The sequence below is a fragment of the Triturus cristatus genome, chromosome 6, assembly GCF_964204655.1.
Source record: "Triturus cristatus chromosome 6, aTriCri1.1, whole genome shotgun sequence".
NCBI classification, from domain to species: Eukaryota; Metazoa; Chordata; class Amphibia; order Caudata; family Salamandridae; genus Triturus; species Triturus cristatus.
Window position 1 is genome coordinate 1,843,169,518 of NC_140589.1, and position 15,765 is coordinate 1,843,185,282.

Genomic DNA, 15,765 nt, shown 5'->3' on the forward strand with positions numbered 1-15,765 from the left:
TATGTTAATGCCGAACAAGTATATTATTGATCAACACAAGTGCTGTACAAGATATGTGCATGTTTTCTGTAGAAGAAATTAATGATAGGAAACCTGGAAAGGTTCAATGGCTCCACAGGTTTAGAAGTATGTATACAGGGGCGTAACACAGGCCAGTGAGCTGCAGGGGGCCCCCTCAGCCCAGTACTAAGGCCTTCGAGCTCCGGATTAAATCCGGAGTGGGGGCCCCTCCATGTACCTTGCAGGGGGGCCCCCTGAGCTTTCGTATCCCACTGTATGTGTACCGCGTCATGGAAAGAAGGATTGATGGGAGAGCGTGGCCTGCATTGAACGGCGCTGTTATTTACACTCCAAGACTGAGAATTAAGTACGTAGTATTCTTAGTTTCTAAAACAATTGAAAAGGTGATCTTGTTTTGAACATCGAAGGCCCATCAACCTTCCTAATTTATACGTTATTTGATTTTGATAATGGCGATTTTAACTCGACTAGCGTGTTTTCCATTGTTGTACATTATTTGACAGGTTCTTCATCAATGCTACATTATGTTAATTGTATATCTGGAGATACTACCTGGAACTATGTAGCTGCATTTTCAATAGGATTTGAAGTATGTCTGTTTATAGGGTACTTATTTTGTATTTGTAGAGATTTTCCAGCTTCTGTGTGTGATGTGAGTAACCAAAGGTTAGTTGCATCACTTCCTGTGACGGCACCAAGCCAAAGGTCATGCAGTGATGCTTCCTTTGATTTCATGGGGTCCAAAAGTCACATGATGTCACTTCATGTGATGTCATCAGGTCAAATGCCTTGCAATGTCACTTACTGGTACCTCATCGGGGTGGGTCAAAGAGGAGGGGATGTCACCTTCTATGATGTCATCAGGTCAAAGTTTGTGTGATGTCACTTCCTGTGACATCAGGTGGGAGGTCACATGACATGTGATGTCACTTCCGCTCCCCCTGGCAGTTTGATGAATCTGCGTCCATGGCTGAGAGCGGAATCTATCACATTCCGCTTCACCTGTTCCTAAACAGAATCTACCAGTCCCTGCACACCCTACAGCCTTCCACAGGCCCTGGGGCAGTTCCAGAAACCTCCAGCAACTTCATTCAATGAAACTGACTGCCGTGCAATGAACCAAGCTACCTTCAACATAGGAACCAACCTTATTGGTCACAGAATGGCCAATCAACACCGTGAGCACTTTGCAGCTGTGGGGAGTTTCAATCAGGCTAATCTAAAACAAAAACCTGTTTTGCCGCTCCCCACAAAATATCTATATACTTACTAACATGAGTAGGGTTGAAACACGGGGAGACATGGGGGCTGCCACTGGGCACTTGTGTGTAATATAGAACCTTTAAATCGTTTTTTTCTGGCTCCTGTGACTTTATTTGGCTCATAAACACCATTGGAGGTGGGAGGGAGGAAGGGATGGATGGATGGATGGACGGACGGATGCAAAGGTTGAAGCAGAGGGGAATAAATGAACGGAGGTAGAAAATCAGGACATGATGTTGTAAAGGAAGAAAGATGAAAGAAGATGTATGGAAAAATAAAAGAAAGATTTAGAGATGTAAACAAAGATGGAAATGAATGAAATATACAATAAAAAGAAATAAAATAGAAAGACATGGAAAGATATGTTTTAAAAAAGGTAGAAAGAAAAAAGCAAGGATAGCTTGGGGGGTCACACCAAACTATCCCCGGGTGGGATAAGCTTTGTCTTGCACACCAGAAATAATGTATATTTTTTCCGGACTGCTCTTTCAGACCTGGCTGTCAAACATATATCTTGCATCCAATTTATTTGAAAATGTTTCTGTATTATGCACAACCTTGGGTCTAGTGTTTATTTTCCTTGGACTGAGTGACTCCTTCAGCATCTGAGGGGGGGGGGGGTCAGGAGGCAGCCCTTGGTGACTTTCATGATTCCATGACAGTCCATTCTCAACTCACTGGGACACCCTTAGCTTTTTGACCAAATTATTTAGGAATTGAGGTGTGAAATGCACCGTTCAGAGCATCCTTTATAGGCTGTCACTCGATGCCCAGTCCCTGCAGCCAGAACAAGCACTGCTCACCTGCAAACACCTCACCACCCCACAGAAAGGAATCCGCAACGACGACCCGCAAAATATCAAGGGAAGACCCGCCCACCACAGCGCCATTTTACACCCACCGGAACATAAATACAAACTAAATATGGACAGACCCCAGTAACGCTTTAAAAATATAAATATTGATAACTTATTGCCATGAAATAAATTCAATGAAACCGCAAAGCTAATAATGCAGAGGGAATGCAAATGATTGATTGCTGTACGAGGAGGCTTCATTTTATGTTTGCGGTTTTAAATTCATTTTTAAAGAGTTGCGCTTAACACCATCACAGATGCCTTAAAACGCTTGTATTTTCCGGCAGCAGCTTTTCTCATTTGTTGAAAGCTTTTAAGGTATTACTTTCTCTTGCTGACGTGTCTGTTTTTGCTTAACAAACGTAATTTTCTCCCATATTTCCGGTTACGCTTATTTGTTATTCAAGAAAATCTGTATTGAATATTTTTTCAGAGTTTAGAGTTTGTATTGTAATTATATCCAAATTATATTCATGTTATGAACGGATGTTTTTTTTTTTTAAAGCTGCCAGTGAAACTAAGTATTGTGGGATAAACCCCCCCTCCGCCCCCCCTGTAGATTTGCGTTTGAACCCACCTAGCCGAGCTCAACAATAATTGTTTCTAATGTTATTTATTTCTGCATTCTCCTCTAGCTGGTGTGCCCCCTCACGGGTACCTGCATCCCACATCACTTCCCATGGCCTCTCAGTGCATACAGACACAGCACACACTGCACAGCACATCCGCTGAAGACAACACACAGTGTAGGGTGACAAGCAGGGGATACACAACAGGGACACTGTCACAATAGGCAATATCTCACAACAGTCAAATCATGGTTTTCTGTGTGTGAGGATGTCAGACTGCACAAACTCAGACTACAAAGAATGTAGGGCCTTCTTTATGAGAAAGTGACTCAGCGCGGTGCCGCAAGCCATTTGGCTGCGCCGCACTGAGTCACTTTCAAAGCACAGGGATGTGTCATATCTACAACGATCCCTGTGCTCTCCCCTGCGCTGGCGCACAATTGGCTGCAATGCGCCGACGCAGGAATCCTTGCACCACGGTGCAAGGGTGCCTGCATTGTGGGGGTGATTGTTTTGTTCAGGAAAGCACCCCTTCCTGCACAAAAACAATCACAAGTTGTGTTTTCCTCTTTCTATGCGTGCTGCAGAATGCGGCAGAATGCGGCACGCATAGAAAGAGGAAAAAACAAGGAGAAATTAAAACACTTCTCCTCATTGCTCATCCCTACACCTCCCCTGGGGAGGCGTAGCATTCGGACGCAGTCCCAGGTTTATGATTTCTCATAAATCTGCAAATGTGTCAGGTTCCATGGGTGTTGCATGGTAACACCCACCACAACATCCACGGAACATCCCTTTCACGCAAAGCGCTGCATGAATAGGGGCCATGTTTACAAGGACACAAAAAGTCATGCGGGGTGGCTTTACGTGTCCTTGTAAATATGGGGCAGCACACTGCGCCGCCAGTGCGTCACAAAAAGTTTCGTATCAGCGGCCCAAGGGGCATGGGAATAAACCCCTAAATGTTTACAGTACACCATGTCACGACAAAAACCACAGAAAAGAATGGCCGGCCTTTTGCTTCTCGTGTTCACAATGTTTCTCATACTCTGAGCCTTGCTTCTCTTCCTGTCGCTCTGTTTCCTCATACTCTGAGCCTTGCTTCTCTTCCTGTCGCTGTTTCCTCGTACTCTGAGCCTTGCTTCTCTTCCTGTCGCTCTGTTTCCTCGTACTCTGAGCCTTGCCTTGCTTCTCTTCCTGTCGCTGTTTCCTCATACTCTGAGCCTTGCTTCTCTTCCTGTCGCTCTGTTTCCTCGTACTCTGAGCCTTGCCTTGCTTCTCTTCCTGTCGCTCTGTTTCCTCATACTCTGAGCCTTGCTTCTCTTCCTGTCGCTCTGTTTCCTCGTACTCTGAGCCTTGCCTTGCTTCTCTTCCTGTCGCTGTTTCCTCGTACTCTGAGCCTTGCTTCTCTTCCTGTCGCTCTGTTTCCTCGTACTCTGAGCCTTGCCGTGCTTCTCTTCCTGTCTCTCTGTTTCCTCGTACTCTGAGCCTTGCCTTGCTTCTCTTCCTGTCGCTCTGTTTCCTTATACTCTGAGCCTTGCTTCTCTTCCTGTCGCTGTTTCCTCGTACTCTGAGCCTTGCTTCTCTTCCTGTCGCTCTGTTTCCTCGTACTCTGAGCCTTGCCTTGCTTCTCTTCCTGTCGCTGTTTCCTCATACTCGGAGCCTTGCTTCTCTTCCTGTCGCTCTGTTTCCTCTTACTCTGAGCCTTGCCTTGCTTCTCTTCCTGTCGCTCTGTTTCCTTATACTCTGAGCCTTGCTTCTCTTCCTGTCCCTCTGTTTCCTCATACTCTGAGCCTTTCTTCTCTTCCTGTCTCTCTGTGTCCTCATACTCTGAGCCTTGCTTCTCTTCCTGTCGCCCTTCCAGGTCTTCAGCAGAAGTAGGAAAGGGAACCTCTCCGGTTGCAAGCAGTGCCTGTCCGTGGCCAGCGGCGTCCTTCTGTCCGTCTTCATTTCACCAGTGATCGCTGCTGTGACAGTGGGTAAGCACCACTCCTTCAACTACGTCAGTGTGAAGACAGAAGGCGTTGATATTACATACTCAGGACCTTATTGCAGCTGGCCCCGTAAATTCCCAACTTCTACTAAACGCCTGTTTGGGCAGGGGTTGCAATATCAAGGTGGTGGACAAGTTATCAGATGCAGTAAAGTCTGCATCCATTGATACATTCTGACAGGTCAAACCTGCTGAAATTTCATGGGGGAAAAGGTGTGGTATTTACCAGGACATGCAGGTTTTGGTGAAGTAAATTCCAGACTCCACCTTATTCCCCATTACAGAGCAAAAACTCAGAATAGAAGTAATTTATTGCCCCAGATAAATTCTGAAGCCAGAGGTATCAAAAGTCTGTATACGCCTCAAGGGCACTCGTCATCAGGTGTTGGCGGAGGTAGAGATGGGGGGTTTGGATGGAGTTCGACAGCATCAGGAATTAGAAGACTGACATAATTAGATCATCAGTGCATCATTCATTCATTCACTCATTCAGACTTTGTATAGATCCTTTGGTACTCCATCCTCCTGTCTTTGATCCTCTGAGATGGAGTAAAGACCATGGTGCAGGACGTTCCTCGACTCATGTGGGAGCGAAGGTCATGCAACCTGCGCTGACGAGCAGGCGTGAGCTACTCTTGCTTCTCTGAGGATCATCAGCTTCTCCATCAGGTTTTTGGTAGAATAATTACTTTTACCACAACCAATGAGAGTGTGGTAAATAAAATACCGGACTGAATTTCATACGGAATCCTAAAATAAAGTAAAATAGCTCAAAATAACAAGAGGCAGAATCCGTGGTATAAGAGGTTTTCTAAATGGGCTTTATTCCATTCAAAATGGCCGACTCGAGTCGCGGCCTTCAGGTTCCGTCACCACGAGGGTTCAGGAAGTGAAGTACAATAATTTATTGACAGACATGTATTTTTATAATAAGTGCATTACAATGAAACGAATGTAGAAGGCGTAACATTTGATAAGAAGAGTGACAAAACAGGTACGTAATCGAAACTAGGCGTAATAAGGAATAAAAGAAACATGATTGGTTTGCATTATCAGACATAGGTCGATCTATAAGATAATACTTGGCATAGATGCGCGCGCAGCAGCATGACGTGTAATTGACGTGCAACTAGGGGGTGAAGGGGACTTGACATTTAGCTCTACATGTGGAGACGAGAAGTCTGGGGGGTCAAGTCAACCTAATCCCAAATCATATCTACCATCCTATGTTTGGAGAACTATGTTATCCACAAGGAAGGACTCTCGGACAGAATCTATTCTATACTAACTGTGTGTGCGTGTACAAGCGTCTAAGTGTCTATATGAGATGCGAGGGGCAGAAAACTTTCCATGGCAGCAGGGCTATGAATCACTTGCAGGAGGACGGAAAGGCTGAGTCCTTGCTTGTGAGCTAAAGGAAATGTTTACCTAAATCACTTGACAGGAATGCATCGGCTGAAGAGCAAAATAGATAATTCGAAGGTGAAATACAACTTCTTGGCAGGCAGGCGAAAACTGGCCGAGGCAGACATTGTTAGCTGCACAGGGAGTAGGACAAAGTTCATGGATACAGATGCGAGCTCAAGCTGAAGCTGTCAGAGACAGAGAGCAGGGAAAGGCTTTGAGGACAGAATCGGGCCTACTTGCCTGAACTGTAAAAATGGAGTAACTTAGCCATATAAAGTCGGTGGCCTTTCATACTTAGGAATCGAATATCCAGCCCATTGATGGCGGATCTGACAGAGAACATGTCGACGGAAGACACACATATGTTTGCGTCTTAGAAACTGGAACTGGAGGGAACATACATGTACTTGTAACATGCATATAGAACCGTTGGGGTCCAAGATAGGGGACATAACTGATCAGGAAAATCCACATTTCCACATTCCCTCCTTGTCCCCTTCTTGCCCTTCAAGAGACATCAATCTTCATCATTCCATCGATTTGCTCATGGAGCATCATTTCTTCTTCCTTCTTCTTCCGGCATTCTGAACGAGACCTTGGTGGTGGAATACACGATGTGGCACACAGACCACAAATCGCTGGTCCACATTGTAGACATAGACAGCAACTGAATAGTATGAGAAGGCCAATACCTAGGAAGGATAGAACTCTCCATCCCCAGGCTGATATCACACTCCAAAACCACCCGGACCACGTCCAAGTGCCTGGATTCTCGTGTATCTGGCTTACAATCTTATGAAGGCGTGTTATAGCTTTATATACAGATGGCGAATTTTCTGGTATGAATATGCAGCAGCTGGATCCGATGACCCTGCAAGCTCCGCCCCTATCGACCAGGATGACGTCAAGGACAAGACGATTCTGGAGAACAACAATTCTCATCGCTGATTGTTCCTCTGTCAGATTGCCTAGGGCGGCTATAGTCTCGTTTACTACAGCTTCAAGAGTCTTGGTGAGTCTGCGTATCAGCTTACTATTTGATATAGTACCTATATAGGGAAAGATACCTTTATTGAAATCTACATATTTGTCCCATGCTGTCTCAGTATAATCGACAACTGGGAGATCTCTTCGCTCTCTATTGTGTACTAAATGAACATTTCGATAATAATCAGGGGGAGCTAGGAAAACAGGTGGCAAAAGGAATGCTATGTAACAGGTACCATCCCAATCTAGAGGCAGACGCATATATGCCGTCTGGCCACATATGAAGTAAGAATGGCGAGAAGCTCTAAATGAAGATTTACCTTGATCACTATATTCTACTATAGTAACGCATTGGCTATGGCCCATATGTATGGAACCAACTTTTCTCACACATAATTCACCCTTAACTGGAAATACTGACATAGTGGGCAGAATTAGTTCAACTTCGGATTTGACATTCAAAATCATAAGATTAGGCGTAAAATTACCTAATTTATACACTTCATTTTCTAAATCAGTTCCTGTTCTACTGGGGTGACCCTCCTTATTAGGGTGACAGACTTTGAATAAAACTAGATTCAAATTTCCCCATATCCAATGTTGTTGATAAACTGCTGTGTCTGGGTCTATGGAATTTAATAAACTAAACCATGCTCCACAGGAGCCATTGTGTGTGAACGGATGTGGAAAGAAAGGCAGAACTCCTTTGTTATTCTGATAGGGAGGAAGTCGGCCACACACCCAACAATTGGTGGCATTACTAGTCTGATGGAAATGATGTAACATACTAATGAATGTGTTATTGCGCAGCGCAAGTCTATAGGACAACTCATGTGGGGGTAAGTCACTAAAAGAATGTTCATCAGTTATATTGAAAGCACGTTTAGAAACAGGATAATACATATGCAACAATATACTTGCAGTAACTATTAAAAAACTCAAGAAAAACAAAATTAATAAAGTCACAATACAGTGGCTACGCAGTGATTTACAATAAGCATGTCGTTTCATTATGATTCTGGACTCTACATGATTCAGACCTAAGGGATACATGTCGGGACAGATTCAACCGCTTCACCTTGGAGAGGACTTAAACAATCAAATCGTCCGACAGTTTAGATCTGGACCTGAGTTTCTGTTTATAGAGTTCGGTGCTACTGGCCTCAGCCAAAGGTAGCTTTGAGTCAATGGGGGAAGACACACGGGGAGTACTGTTTGTGTCAGGAGGAAGTCCATGAAATTTTTTTATATGGCTGGAGTGCACCCAGCCTTTCCTCCCTTCGATCTTCACAGCTGTTCTGGTCGTCAGCAGGACCAACTTAGGAAGCCTCCACCTTGGCTCCAGTTGGGTTTTCCGATCAAAATTCCTGACAAGAACATAATCGCCGGGAATTACGTCATGAGGTTTCACCTCGGTGTTGTCAGGAAAAGCTGCGACTACCTGTGAACGACAAGATTGTAGTGCAGACATCAAGGAAGCCAGGTAATCTGTCAGCATATTACAGTCAACATCAGTTATTTTACGGGGTATAGGCGTCCCCCACATATTCGGTGGCCTACCAAAGATCACCTCATAAGGCGATAGCCCTGTTCGAGAGTGTGCTACCATCCTCATGTAAAATAGCGCAACTGGTAAGGCTACTATCCAGTCCACACCCTTTTCCTGACATATTTTAGACAATCTGATTTTTAAAAGTTGATTATGTCGTTCCACGAGACCTGCTGCCTCGGGGTGTCGGACACAGTGGAATTTCCACTGATATCCCAACAAGAGTGAGACATGTTTCATTAATTCGGATGAGAAAGGCTGACCGTTATCTGAATATACAACACGGGGTAAACCGTACCGTGGGAAGAATTCTCTAATTAGCTGCTTGGCAGTAGTCGGGGCAGTGTAATCTGATACGGGATACGCCTCTGTCCAACGGGAGAGAGCGCAGACAACTACGAGAACATATTTGAATCCTCGACAACGTTCCATCTGAATATAATCCATCTGGAGGACTTCAAAAGGATGGTCAGGAGGCTGAAATCCACCCTGCTCTACGGGAACACTCTTTCCTGGATTAAACTGACAACATATCATACAGGTACGAACTTTTTGTTTAGCTGCTGCTCGTAAATGTTTATTGAACCAAATGTGCTGAATGCTGTCTAGCATAGCCTTCTCTCCTAAATGTGCTGGACTGTGAACTGTAGCTATAATGGCTTGAACCATGGAATCAGGGAGAAACCATACAGATTTCTCCTTCGTCATCCATCCTTGATCTGTCTGGATCCCTCCTAGTTCAGTCCACTTCTTTATTTCTTCTGCTGTGGCATGTGTCTGTATGTCAATTACGTCAAGTGCGGGGTCCTTAATTGTCATACACTGTGTTGGTGTCTGAACTATTGGCTTTGTCATGTCTAATGTGCGATTCTGAGCAGTCTGTTTAGCTGTTTTGTCAGCTAAATCATTGCCTTGAGAAATGGTATCAGTAACCTTCGTGTGTGCTTTACATTTCATAATCGATATAGCAGTGGGTAGATGTATTGCGTCTAACAAGGCATGAATGAGGGGTCCGTGCTGAATGTGGGCACCATGGGAGGTTAAATAACCTCTCTCTCGCCACAGCACGCCGAAGTCGTGTACAACTCCGAATGCATAACGTGAGTCAGTGTATACATTAACTTTCTTATTTGTGGCTTGAATACAGGCTTGTGTTAGAGCAATAAGTTCTGCTGCTTGGGCTGACAAAGTATCTATACAATTTGTTTCAATAACTTCAGTGTCTGTTGTGACGGCATACGCGGCCACTAAGTCTCCTGTACTTGCTCTCATGCACGATCCGTCTACATACAACGTCAGGTCTGGATCTAACAATGGAACGTCTGTCAAGTCTTGTCTAGGTTTCGTCTTTATTTCAATGATTTCAACACAATCATGAGCTAGTGGGTCTGTTCCAATTACAGGTAATAGTGTAGCAGGATTCAATGTATTACACCGTCGGATCTCTATGTGTGGTTGAAACAATGTCAGTTCATAACCGGTAAGTCTTGCTATGGTCAAGTGTTGTGTTTGTGTTCGGTTCACAAGAACCTCTACTGCATGTGGTACTTGTACTGTCAATGGGTGTCCTAATACTATGGCATCGCTTTGTCTGATTGCTAAAGCTGTCGCTGCCACTGATTTCAGGCATGCAGGCAAAGCCTGAGCTACGGGATCTAATGTACTGGAAAAATAAGCACATGGCTTGCGTGACCCTGCTTGATCCTGAGTGAGTACTGACAAGGCAGTACCTTCGCGTTCTGTAACAAAAAGTGTAAAATGTTTGCTATAACATGGCGTTGCTAAAACAGGTGCTTGACATAAAGCTTCCTTTAGGCTTTCAAAAGCTTGTGTATGTTCCTGAGTCCAAGGGAGAACAGTCGATGTGGCTGTCTCCTGTGTGGTTAACTGAATGAGTGGTTTTGCTAGAAATGCGTACTGAGGGATCCACTGCCTACAATATGAAGTGAGGCCTATGAAAGCCCGCACCTCCTTCTGTGTCTGGGGTATTGACATGTTAGCAATTAACTGGATGCGATCTGGTGTAAGCTGCCTTCCCTCCTTGGACAGCGAGTGACCAAGATAAATAACTCGCTGAACACAGAATTGCAGCTTAGAAGGGGACACCTTGTGCCCCTTGTCGGCTAGGAAATGTAAAACTGTCAGAGAAGCCTTTTCACATTCTGGCTCGCTTCTTGCGGTGATCAGCAGATCATCGACATATTGAAGCAGTGCAGTATTGACTGGCATGTGGATACTGTCAAGTTCTCGTTTCAGTGCTTGGCTGTAGATGCTGGGGCTTTCTGTAAATCCTTGGGGAGCGCGTGAGAATTTAAAGCTGCGCCCATTTAAACTGAATCCGAACAAGTATTGGCTTTCCGGATCTATTGGGACGCTGAAAAAAGCATTCTTGAGATCAATTACAGTAAAAAATGTTGCTTCGGAATCAATTGCTGTCAACAATGATGATATATCAGGGACCACAGGGAATTGTGGTACAATACACTTGTTTAGTTCACGCAAATCAATAACCAATCGGTATACTGGTGGGGCAGTAGGGTCAGTTCGTTTAAGAATCGGAATTATCGGTGAATTACATATATTGGAGTCTGTTTCTATAACTACTCCCTGGGCAATCAGCTCATCAATGATTTTCAGCAAAGCCACTACAGCATCATGCGGTAACTTGTATTGTCGCATTCGTGGTAGTACCACTCCTGCTTTCAATGTAACTCGATAGGGTGTAATGTTCATGCAGCCAACATCCGTAGGGCCTTGTGCCCATAGATGTACTGGTAAAGTCTGTAGTCGGGGATCCATGTCTCTAGACACATAGTGACCTTTAAAATCCCGCAAAAACAACCTTACTCCTTCCGGAGAACAACATATTATGGCTCCTAGTGCTTTCAGAGTTTTAATTCCTAACAGATTTTCTGGGCATGATTTAGTAAGCAATAAATCTGTAGTTCGTGTCAAAGGTCCTATCGTAAGTGGTAGAGGCTGTGATACTTCATTAACAATAGGTTTTCCCGAAAAACCAAGGGAAACATTTTGAGAGCCTGAGAGGGGTGCCCCTGGAACTTCACTACGTTTTATAGTTGTTCGACTTGCCCCTGTATCGAGTAAGAATTTTCTATCTTGACCTAATAATTCACTATGTACATAAGGTCCTTCTTGATCTACAGGAATCTCGATAAGCGGTAAGTCAACTTCCCTCTCTAGGCTGGTTCATGCGTAATGCTGATATTCAGGGTATTCATACTGTGCAGTCTGATACATTTGTCGTGTTGTTGTTTGTGTGGCAGGAGCAGGCAACGGTGGTGCAGCTGGCACAAACTGTATGGGTTGCTGTGAGGCTGGCATGGACTGTTGCTGAACTGGCATGGACTGTCCATGCTGCATAGCTCCTTGTTCATTCTGATCTTGTCTAACTAATCGTGGTCTCTCTTTTGCAATACCCGTAGCTATATTACGTTTCAGGACTGGACAATCATGTACATAATGGCCTAGTTGTTTACAGTAATTGCAGGTTCCTTTTACAGGAACTGCAGAATCACCAGAATGTGTCACACCCTTTTTGTGACCATCTGCTGGTACTGTCTGAGAAACTAGCATTTTCATTTTTGTATCCTTCATGCGTCTATGCTCGTGTTCTTGTTCATCCCTAATTCTATTGTGATGATACTGTAACATTTGTAGCATTTGCGACGGAGTGTTACTTTGCCAGGTACTCTCGAATTTCAATATTCTATTCTTCACTGGAGGCAATGCATTTTCCACCAATTTTGTCACAAATAAATGTGGATATGAGTCACTACTTGCTTTTATACCACTATTTATACCAAAACATTTTTCAAATCGAGCATAATAATCGCTTGTGTCTTCATCTTGCTTTTGTTTGCAGGCTGTGATTGCACCCCAATCTTCCTTTTTTGTAGTTAATAGACGTGGCAGTACCTGTACTAGTAAACCTGGTAACAGTTTAACTTTATCCCCGAGCCCCGAACCTGCAGTTCGGCTCCTTTCTTCCTCTGCTAATGCTGTCCAGTCTATCTTTTGGTCTCCTACTTCCCACTCTTTTTCTTTCAGTTTTTCATAAATGCCAGCAGGCAAAAGCACCTTTAATATCGTCATAATATCAGGAAAGGTGTACTCTCCCATCAGTAACATGTCTTTAATTTCTCGGTGGAAACCCGCTGGGTCTTTGTCATGACTAGGTACTACTTTCTTCATTTCTAATAATTCCATTTTTGATATGGGTGTGTAAACAAATACACGGTGAAACTCATTGTCTTCGCCTTTTATTGGGTGCACTTCTCGTAAAGGATTTTGTCTATCCATATAGTACGGCGTTCTTTCTCTGTGGGGCAGCGAGAGAGAATCCGGACTTACAAAAAGGACATACTGTTTACGTGACACTAATATCTCTTTAATTAGCTTATTACTAGAACCTCTCCATCTGTTTGTGAGTAGTTCCGTTAATATATCAGGTAAAGGACCAGGGTCAGCATGTTGGCACTTATATAATATGAGGAGTTGCTGAATCATATAGATTCCAGCTAAGCGTTGTTCATCTGTACTGAGATTGAGAAACGTGTGTGCTACGGTCTCATCACCGTATTTTTCAGGACTGTCAATCCAGTGAACGGCTGATCTGGCTAATTCTTGCTCATCCATGGAATCGAGGAGGTGGTAACCCCTTCGTTCTCGTAGTATCTTATCTGCGGCTTGAAACGAATGTTCAGGAGACTTCAGATTTATTACAGGCGTCGGATACGTTCTGCTGTTTTTTGGGCATACAGAATGTATTGGATCAGGAAAACATCTAGTATTTTCACAGGATCTTCCTCTGCCTACATAGGCTATGGTCTCTGACTGTCTTGCGGAATTCCCTGATTCGGACACTTCATCTTGCTCAAACTCGTCTGTTCCCAATCTTTCTTCATGAATACGCTCTATTTCTTTACGTATTTTTCGGCACATGGCTATTATACAATTTTGCTTATCGTGTCTCCCTTCTGATATATTCTGACTCCATCTTGTAAGAATAAGCATTGCATTCGGGTCTACCCCCGGACGATCTTGATTTCTGATCATACAGTTTATGAGGAAACGTAACAGTTCCCCCTGTATCTCTACTTTCTGGAATTCCATAGCTCTGTTAATACATCCTGGATCTCGTCCTGTTTGAACAAAATGATATATGTTGTCTAGATGCGTAGTCATCCCTGGTAACCTCGCTAAATACTCTGCGGCTCGCCTGATACGTAATGATGCCAGGACCATTTCGTCCTCTTTACCAACCACCGGGTCATATCTACAATTTACAAGGAGTTCCTTAAGCGTACGTTCACTTACGAATTTAGGTGTACGTGAATGTGCTGACTCTTGAAAGACAAGTTTATTTATTCTAGGTGGTGTAAAAGTACTGCTAGCACCTCCCGTGGCCCTATCTGGGGCGTCGGGTGTGAATGGGTTCGTTGAACGTGACACAGCAACTATGGGTGTCGATACCTCTGTAGAGTCGACTGCGGAGACAGATGCGGAAACAGATGTGCTTGCCGACGCTTGTGTCGGAACTTGCTGTTGCACGGGGACAGATACCTGATCCTGACGTTGAACCCCTCCGCCAGACGGTCTATGTGGTGCGGCGTTAGCATACTCGGGAGCTGCGTCATCTAGATATGAGGAAAGAAAAACATCTTCTGCGGTTCTGGGAAGCCCCTTTGGATGTACCTTAATTGGAAATAATGGGGGTGGCAAGTCTTTTGGTATCTCTGGAGCAGCCTTAGGTAATCCTTCGGCTAGTAGGGGATACATACCATTCATAAGAGCATTTCTTTGTCTATTTACTTGTTCTGATCTCACTCGGATACCTTCCTCAATTAATAGATTTTCTTGAACTTTATTTGAACTTTCTTTACTCCTCTCTTCTTGTCTACGTGCTTTTTCTGTTCGTCTATGAGATTCTTTACGCCATAACTCAACAGCGTCTTTCTGTGACTGTCTGACCTTTCTTTTCCATAACTCTTCCTCCACTTTCATGATGCACTCTGCATCCCAGGTTCCCGCTATGGGCCACCTTTGACTTTCCGGTAATCCCTTGGTATAATCTACCCATAGATCAAGAAATAATATGGCATCTAAGCCATGTTTATGGTACATAAAATGCCCTGGAGTGTCCCTAGGAGGAATAGGAACTGCTTCTTCAAGCACCCCTTTTCTGGTAGTAATCTGTCTTAACTTCGAGAAGAGCGGCATATTTACAACTGATCTGATACTTACTCTTGAATTTTCTTAATACGAAAAACACAATAAATGAACAGTGAACAATGAACAGTCATTCATACTACAATATTTTGAACACTTTAAACATTAAACATTAAACATTGTAACAATGATCGACAATGATGACAGTCTGCCTAACTAATCACCACGCTGAATTCTTGACAATAACTGAATTCTTCGGAATACTTGATATACTGCTAAACAGTACATATACACTGCTAAACAGTGCAGACCGGATTTGTGTACCCAAATCCGTCTTGACCGGCACAACCTATGTGCGCGTCAACACGCCTCCCCGGCGATGGTACTCACCGAGTAGCTCCTTGAAACGGAAGGCCTCAGAGAATGGACAGGACTCGATGACTGCGGACAGCGGACCCTCTGGACATCGGGATTTCGGAAAACCTGGTGGGCCTCTGTATACCTCGGATCTTGCTCTCTCAGCTAGGCTCTGGTCGGGATACTTCGCACTTCTCACCGCCTCGTCTGGGTTGATCGCAGCCTCAGTCGCCCCCGCTTGACCGGAGGGAGCTTACAGGAAATCCTGCTGGTACGCGTTTATGGTCCGTCCAGCTGTGGCAGGAGACCGGGCCTGCAACGCACCGCCGGCGCGTGAGATGAGAAAGTGTCCCTGTTCGGGCGCCATTATGTGGTAAATAAAATACCGGACTGAATTTCATACGGAATCCTAAAATAAAGTAAAATAGCTCAAAATAACAAGAGGCAGAATCCGTGGTATAAGAGGTTTTCTAAATGGGCTTTATTCCATTCAAAATGGCCGACTCGAGTCGCGGCCTTCAGGTTCCGTCACCACGAGGGTTCAGGAAGTGAAGTACAATAATTTATTGACAG

The 15,765-nt window shown here is 44.2% G+C and overlaps 1 protein-coding gene across 1 annotated transcript in view; it reads left to right on the top strand.

Annotated features, from left to right (window-relative positions):
• Positions 1–15,765, top strand: part of LOC146822167 (E3 ubiquitin-protein ligase RNF19A-like) — a 226,972-nt gene that overhangs the window by 169,384 nt on the left and 41,823 nt on the right. Inside the window, exon 6 of the mRNA XM_085613301.1 lies at positions 4,575–4,689. Within this exon, the coding sequence (XP_085469427.1) occupies positions 4,575–4,689 (115 nt within the window). The remainder of the gene's footprint in view (positions 1–4,574; positions 4,690–15,765) is intronic.